This window comes from Astatotilapia calliptera, chromosome 3 (genome assembly GCF_964374335.1).
Source record: "Astatotilapia calliptera chromosome 3, fAstCal68.1, whole genome shotgun sequence".
Taxonomy (NCBI): domain Eukaryota; kingdom Metazoa; phylum Chordata; class Actinopteri; order Cichliformes; family Cichlidae; genus Astatotilapia; species Astatotilapia calliptera.
This window is the reverse complement of record NC_137424.1, coordinates 46,285,601-46,293,978: the sequence shown is the minus strand read 5'-3', so window position 1 is coordinate 46,293,978 and position 8,378 is coordinate 46,285,601. Positions and strand designations below refer to the sequence as shown.

Sequence of the window (8,378 nt, the reverse complement as noted above, 5' to 3'; positions counted from 1 at the left end):
AATGTAAATGCTTTGATCACTATGACATCCATCCAAGGCCTGATTATTTTCATGATAGGGTCCAAAGTCAATATCATTCCTCTGTTCTTCAGTCATATCAACATGTTCTCATTCCTTACAATAAATTATAAATGGATTAATGTCTCCCTCTATTGGCCACCAGCTGTAAGCACAGTCCAGTGATTGGACTTGGAAGCTGTGTTCAGAGTTTGACATGGGAAATATGGGACAAGGAACTATAACTTTATATCCACACTGACACTTAAAGCCCGTCACAGGACCGACCTTGAACACTGATGTCTCTCTGATGTGGAGAATAGATGACTTCAAATGTTCTGTTCGCAAGATTTCGGGGAGCAATGAAGTGAAAACAGAATAACTAAATGAACATATCATAAATAATGATAAGAACAGCTGTTAGGAAGCTGGAGTTCATGGAGGAAACCCACACAGATGCAAACTAAAATGAATGTGCATCTAAAAAGTAAAATATGAGAACTTACATTAAACAACGACTTGATGGTTCTTTGATAATAAATAAATAGCTTCAAATGTTCGAGTAACACATGTAGCAGTAAAGTGAACACAGAAGCACTAAATAAACAGATCAAACAGCTGCTCATGAAATTCCCGCTGTGCTCTTTGTCTGAACTCCTTGTTTCCTCTCTGCTGTGTGAAGTTTGATGAGAACATGAATCAATCATAAATCTGCTGAAAGGAAGACTTGTGGCTCAAACCACAGGCTGTGTTTCCTCTTCTCTATGTGGCTCAGTCAGAAATCATGAGCTCCTTTAATTTCAGTGCATAAAAAAGTCATGAAGCAGAAGAGAAAGTTAGAAACTATATTGTAAGTAGTTTAAAAGCGATTTGATTTATGTGTCACACACAGAGTTATCATGGTCTTGCTGAACATGTGATTGACACTGTCAAAATGAATCTGTATTACATGAAAGTACAGGCCGGAGAACCTCGAGAAAACTGGAAAAACTGCTACACAGTAAAAAGGCTGCTGAGCATCATCAGAGCAGTTGTTACTTCCCATCATGTTGATAGCTTTAGTTCATTTTGGAGGGTTTGAAGCTGTTTTAAATGACAATGAGTGCTTTTAAATGAAAGCTCTCTTTCAGTGGATTCATGCACAACACTGAACAGCTGTAACATGTACTCTCAGTCTGACACACAACAACAACAACACACTTTATTTATATCACACTTTTATTAACAAAGTTGCAAAGTGCTTCACAGAAAGACATTTATAATATATTACAAATAAAATAAACAATTAAAAAGATTTTAAAAAAGATCTACAGTACATTAAAGTAAATAAAAATTATTATCTAAGGGGAGAGAAACAAGCAAAACACACTAAACGATTCTTTCTGAAGGAAATATAAACTCAGGCATCAGGATCATTGCTTTGAATTCAAAACCTTCTCCTTTTCACTTAAAGTGACTTCAAGTATTTAAGAGACTTTAAAGAGAAAAAACAGCTAAAGAGCTGCTGTTAAGACTTTAGAGCTGTGGCTGAATTTGGATTTTGTCACAATCTGTGGCTGCAGACTCTGTGGCTCTTTGTAAGGATCCAAATGCAGACAATGAGAGACAAAATCAAAATTTTAACAAAAAAACGTTTTTCATGGCCAACAAACATGAACCAAATCAGGTTAACCAAAAATAAATAAAGAAAAAAAAAAACTAAGCTGGGAAAGCTAAAACTTAAACTAACAGAAAATGTGGAACACTGGGAATACCTTGAAACACCTTGGAAGGATTGAGAGATGATCAGTGAAGTGGAAACACATTGGAAAACAGCTCTGATGAATTGAATATAACGAGACAGGGAAGCCAAACCAAACACACTGAACACGGGATGAAATGGTGTCAAACTAAAACAGGAAGTGTCATGGTCCTGAGTCTGAGGACTCAGTGGTTTGTGTTTCCTTATGCTTTTGTTCATTCCGAGTATGTATTCTGTTGTGATTTTGCCATTTGTTGGGTTTCTGTTCTTTGCCTGCCTGCTCCCACTTCTCTGTGTTCCCTCTGTCTGTCCATGGTGTTATTGTGTCTACTTATGAGTCCGCCTGTCAAGTTCAGTGTCCTGTCTGGTTCTCTGTCTGTTAGTTTCCTGTTTTATTGTGAAGGTCTCTGTCTGATGTGAGTGTGTTCAGTTTACGTTTCCCCTGTCCCGTCAGCTCTGATTCCTCCCAGCCGTGTTGCCCTCCTGTCTCTCATCCCCTGATTACTGGTGTGTGTATTTAAGCCCTGTGTGTTCTCCTGCCTGTTGCTGGTTCGTTTGTGTTACGCCGTGTCAGTCTGCGGTACCCTGTGGTCCAAGGTGTCCTGTTCCTCGTCTGTGGCGCATCCCGTTGTCGTATGCTCCCAGGTCTGTTATTTTTTTAGTTCTCCCTGTTTAGGTGTCTTCAGTTATTTGTCATGCCCCACTGCTTGTTTGCCACTACACCTTTGTAAATAAACCTCACTAGCATTTCATCCACTGCCTGCATCTTGGGTCCTTCTTCCAAATCCACACTGCTTGCCTCGGCAGCCGTGACAGTAAGGACACGAACGCACGAGCTTGAAGCAGAAACGGGGATAAACAAACAGAGAGACAAAAGACGAAACACAAGGAGAAGACAAAACACACTGACACTACTAAGACACACGGAGGGCGAGTGAGCAGACACATGGATGAGACAACAGACTCTCACAAGCGACACAGGGATGAGACAAACACACAAGTGGAACCTTGCAGACAACAAACCATAAACTGGAAATACAAGAAAACTCAGAAACATAGAAAGAACTAAACTACTGCTTAAACTGTATAAACTTAAACTTAGACCATCTTCACACTTTCACAGAGAGACTCACAAAAGCAAAATAGCCTCAGAATCTTTGGTCAACGACCCAGCACCCTGACAGATTGACATTATTGTAGTCAGAGCTCTCCTCTGCGTCACCACGTCGCCCTGTTGAGGTGATCAAATGAAAGCATTTCAAAACAAACACCTTCTGTTCTCTGCTTAAATACATTTATTATCAGTGAGAATAATTACCAATGTACATTTTGCATTTCAAATCTCACATTTTGTGCACTCACTTGTCTTGTTAATGACTTTGAGCTGAATCACAGATGCGACATTGGCAGCAATGAAATAATAATCTTACTGATGTTAATGTTCCCTTCCGTGAATCTCTAAATTATTATGTTGGAGGGGTTTGTGTGTCCCATGGATCCCAGGGGCTGTGTTGTTGTTGGAGGGGGGGCCTCCTGGTAGGGTCTCCCATGGCAAATTTTATCCGGTCCCTCACCCAGGACCAGACAAAGAATAATAAAAAAAAAAACCTGAATGAAAGGAACAGTTCACTCTGCCCTTGAAAGGGTTAATGGGGTCCCATGAAGCAAGGCCTGGGGAGGGTGCCTAAGAGCAAGCACCTGGTGGCCAGGCATTGGTCCATGGGGCCCGGCTGGGCATAGCCCAAAAAAAGGACATGGGTCCACCCTCCTATAGGCCCACCACTCGCAGGAGGAGAGGGGAGTAGATTGGCGCTACGTCCACTGTACCGGTACGTCAAGATGAAGAGAGAACTGACCGTAAAAGTGAAGCTCTCAGTTTACATCTCTACCCTCACTTACGGTCACAAGCTCTGGGTTAGTGACCCCAAAGAACGAGATCGTGGATATAAGCAGTGGAAATAAGCTTACTTCGAAGTTTGGCTTGCATCTCCTTTAGAGATAGCGTTAGGTGTTTGGCCATGTGGGAGGGGCTCAGAGTAGAACCACATTTGAGGTGGTTCAGGCATCTGACAAGGATGCCTCATGTGTGATGTTTTTCAGGCATGTCCCACTGTGAGGAGACCCTGGGGCAAAACAAGGAAATGCTGAAGAGATTATATCTCTCGGCTGGTGTGGGAAGCCTTGGTGTTCCCCCAGACAAGCTGGAGGATGTGGCCTCTCTGTTTAGGATGCTGCCCCCACGACCTGGTCCCCAAGTGTAAGAAAATAGTTGGACGCATGGACTTCAATGTTAAACACAGTTATTATATAATCATCCAGCTTCCACAAGCTCAATATTAATGAAAGTTTATACTTTACCATTTTCAGAGTTTTCAGACCTTCTGATTATCTCATAGCCACAATGATCACCTGCAGGTCAGAGAAAATCAGTCACCTCATGTCTGTGATGCTATTTTAAAAAACAAATATTATTGAAAAGAACATTTATATTAAAAGCTGCAGCAGATTTAATAAGTACAGTCTTGTTGCAAACAGCAGCATAATATTATAACTGGATGAAAAACTAACCAGCAAGAAGAGAGGAGTACACTTGCTGCTGATGGTGTTGATTAAACGTCTGCTCATTAACAGCACCTTTATTAAAAATGTAAAATAAGACTTTTGCTTTTAAATGAACCTCATGATGGATTTGCGTCTTTGAAGGATAAAGAGTTTGTGTTAAGTAAAGGAAAAGGTCTCACTGTTGGTTGTTGTGCAGCGATACAACAAGAGCAGGAGAATAAAAATGAGAGAGACTCCACAAACCAGTCGAACAATCAACCACACAGGAGATGAAGAGCTGTCAGCTCCTGACACAGTTACTGTGACAACAAACAATAAAGTTTAATTATACTTTATAATTCATAAAATAATTTTAGGAAAGTTCTCAGAAAATAAAGCGAGGTGACTTCAAGCCTTAAAACAAAACTCATTTATAAAACTCCATCACATGTTTTGATCCTGCTCACCTTTAACTGACATCCAGCTCTGTGCTGACTCTCTTCCTGAGTACTGACACTTGTAGAAACCTTCATCAGACTTTGACACTGCAGAGATCTTCAGCTCCCCTCGGGCATCATTTTGAATAAGTTTGTCATTGTGATAGAAAAACACATTGGAAAGTATTTTTTGTGTTCTCAAACTGCAGCTCAGACTAACAGAAGCTCCCTCAGTCACAGGATGAACAGGACTCACCAGGATAGGACCATTACCATCATCTGTGACACAATCACACACAATTGTTTCAGTCACATCAGCTGGTGCACACTTTGAGAAAAACCTGACAAACAATAATAAGAACAGATTGTACAAATGTTCATCATGAAGATCTGATCTTGTGTATTTAAAAATTACTGTATGTGTTTTATTTTTCCCACATGAAATGACTTCACATACAGCAAAGCTGGAACAAATGTTCATGTCACGTCTAAATCATTAACATCAAAGTAGTAAATGTATAATAACATACTCTGTACAGTGATGTTGACTGCACTGCTGAACTCTCCTGATCCAGACTCACACCAGTACACTGCAGTATCTGACTTTGATGTGTTGATGTCACATGTGGATCCAGTCATTCTCCTACAGTCAGAGTACAGTCGGCCGTCCTCAGAGAACTTCCTCACTCTCCACTCAGTGAAGTTTCCCTCACAGGTCAGTGAGACAGAGTCAGAGGTGAAGTGTTGCACTCTGTCAGGACTCACTGTGTGAGACGCTGCTGAATGAACATCTGGAAACAACATGCAGTGAAGAGACAAAGCTCACAGATGTTAGGATCAACATATCACAGTGGAAATATACGTTTGACTTTTGTGTGGTTCACAGGAGTCCTGATAGTCATGCAGCCAGATTTACAGACTTTCAAATCATCAACATCAAGATTAAAAATAGCTGAGACAAAATTCCTCAAACTGACCTGCAGACCAGACAAACTTTGGTTGACTGTGATCAGTGTGATACTCTGGGTCTCCTCTTCCAGCTCTGCACACATATCCTGCTGTGTGTGTCTGTCCATGAATGATGTAGGAGTCCTGTGCAGTCCCACTGCCATCAGGTAGCAGCTCATAACTGGAGGATTTCTCTGATAGATCAGGAACAGCTTTATACCAGTAGAAGCTCCATCCTGCAGACGGATGTTCAACCTCACAGTTCAGAGTTACTGAGGCTCCAGGACTCAGCCATGATGGAGACACAGTGAGGACAGGACGGGGTTCATCTGATCAACAAAGATTTTCTCTCAATGTTTCGTCTCTTAACTCTGAATTCAATGTCACTAAAATGTTGACTCACAAATATTTATGATGAACTTTCAGAGTGAGACTATCTAAACATGTCAAATATCTCAACATGTACTAATAAAAACACATTTTTACAAACTGTTTCTATTTCCAGGTTAAATGAACTATGACTCTACTTACTGTCAGAAACTGTCAGTGTGACTGAATCACTCCACTCTGTTGTTTCATGCTGTGAACTTTTCATTCTGCCCTTACAGCGATAGTTTCCACTGTTGGATGATGAAGCAGATCTAATCCTGTATTCATTTTGATTTGGAGCTTTTATCATGCTGTTTGTTTCCCACTCATAATCCCACTCAGTGTCTCCTCCATGGATCTCACATCTGACAGTGATCGTCTCTCCTCTGTATATCTCAGACCAGTTTGGATACAGAGTCACAACAGGCCTGTTTGAGGCTGTTACTGTTCAAGAAAGTACAATAAAAACACATGAATATCAAAAATGTTAATGTCTTTTGTTCTTCATCTTCCTCCTTAATCAGGAGTTTATTTGACTTCATGTTAAACTGACCAGTTTTCCCAATCCTGACTGACTGGCTGTCCTCTGTGTAGTAAGCTGGGTTTCCTCTTCCTCCTCTGCACCTGTAGAGTCCTTCCTGTGAGACACTGATTTGTCCATTTGAGTGGAAAACTGCATCTTGTGTGGTCAGGGCTTCAGAGGATTTCTCATCTCTGTACCAGTAGTATTTCCATCCAGATGATGATGATGGGTTCACAGAGCAGGTCAGGGTCACACTGCCCCCTACTGGAACAGCTGTGTTATCAGCTCTCAGTTTGGCCTTTGGTTTATCTGCAGTTCAGTTTAGAAAAAGAACAAAAGTCAATGACTGAATCGTGTACATACGGATGTTCACTGTTCATAGACACAAACTACATCTTTCTTGGCTGCTACCTCAAAGCAGATTGTGCGCTGTCAGTCCTGTGTGCTGCATGTGACTGAATCAAAACCGTTTAAATAACTAGATGTAAATGGTGAACATCAACAAATCTTGGTGATCTTGAAGAGATACAAATTGTACAATCGTTTTGATCAAAGCTGTGAAAGTTTTATATTTTCTTTGCTGTATTTAAAAAGTACTTGAAGATTGATTAATAAGCTGGTCCGTCTTTAGGACCTGGGAGTTTAAAGGGATCAATCTCAATCAGCCTCCTGCTAAAGGTGAGTGGCAGTGACTCAGAGTTATGAGACTGTTAATCATAGAAACAGTACCACTATTTTTGGTGGTATGTCTGTGTGTGTTTATTTATTTGATCAGATGATAGTTCAGAATTACTTTTATTCTTTTTATAGAAATTGTAGATCAATTGTTATTTGTTTGAATATATTATTTATTTATCCTGTTTATATCATTATTGTCCTCAGGTGATGGAGCAGCAGGTCAGCATTGGCGTCTCTATACCAGCTGAAGGTTCATGACACAAAGTGGTGACAAACTGTCTACAATGAGGCTACTATCAGCTGCAGCTCTTTGTCTGACTAACAATGTAACATGCTTTGTAGACCATTGAATTCATCCTGTGCTGACCATGATGACATTTGTCAAATGGAGATCACACAACAAACATGACTTACTTGATACTGACAATGTGAAGGCTTCACTCCACTCTGTTGAAGAATATAAGTCATCTCTGCGTCGACTCTTACACATGTAGTCTCCACTGCTGGACTCAGAAACACTGAATGTCACATCATTATTGTGTGTCCACTGTGTGGGTGTCCCGCGTTCTCTCCATCCATACTCCCACTCAGGGGTTTCACCTCCTTCCTGCACCTCACATGTCAGAGTGATCGTCTCACCTCTGAATATCTGAGGCCAGTTGGGTTGTTGTTTTACAACAACTTTATTGGAAACTGTTCACACATATTAACAGTTGAGATACAAACAGAAACATGAAATCAACACAGAAAACTTTACATTGTATGTTTGATAATCATGAGTGAATGTATATTTCAAACTAAACGACTGAACTCACAGGTTATCTCAATGGTGACATCATCACTTCTATCAGTGTAGTAAACTGGGTTTCCTCTTGTTCCTCTGCAGCTGTAGTTTCCTCCTTCAGATACTCTGATATCTCTGTTTTGTTGATCTCTGATTTTACCTTCATAGGTTCTTTGGGTTCGTCTGAACCACTCATATTTCCATCCATCAGAGCTCTGCACAGAGCAGGTCAGTGTCACACTGCCCCCTACTGGTATGATTGTAGTTCCTGCTGTCAGTGTGGCCCTGGGTTTATCTGATGTTATGAAAAAGGAGGAAAATTATATAAATATGCAGATGATTCAAAATCTACACAAATAT

At 40.6% G+C, this 8,378-nt stretch overlaps 1 protein-coding gene across 1 annotated transcript; it reads right to left on the bottom strand.

The window, feature by feature from the left end:
- Window positions 1-1,197: 1,197 nt before the first annotated feature.
- On the bottom strand, window positions 1,198-7,724 carry LOC113013657 (Fc receptor-like protein 5). Its single transcript, XM_080295416.1, has 9 exons — window positions 7,649-7,724; window positions 6,196-6,471; window positions 5,694-5,993; window positions 5,247-5,507; window positions 4,747-4,995; window positions 4,480-4,599; window positions 4,307-4,372; window positions 4,097-4,147; window positions 1,198-2,969 (listed from the first exon to the last, which is right to left on the bottom strand). The coding sequence occupies exons 1-9, from the start codon at window positions 7,722-7,724 to the stop codon at window positions 2,887-2,889; spliced, it is 1,482 nt and encodes a 493-aa protein (XP_080151542.1). The 3' UTR covers window positions 1,198-2,886.
- Window positions 7,725-8,378: the final 654 nt, after the last annotated feature.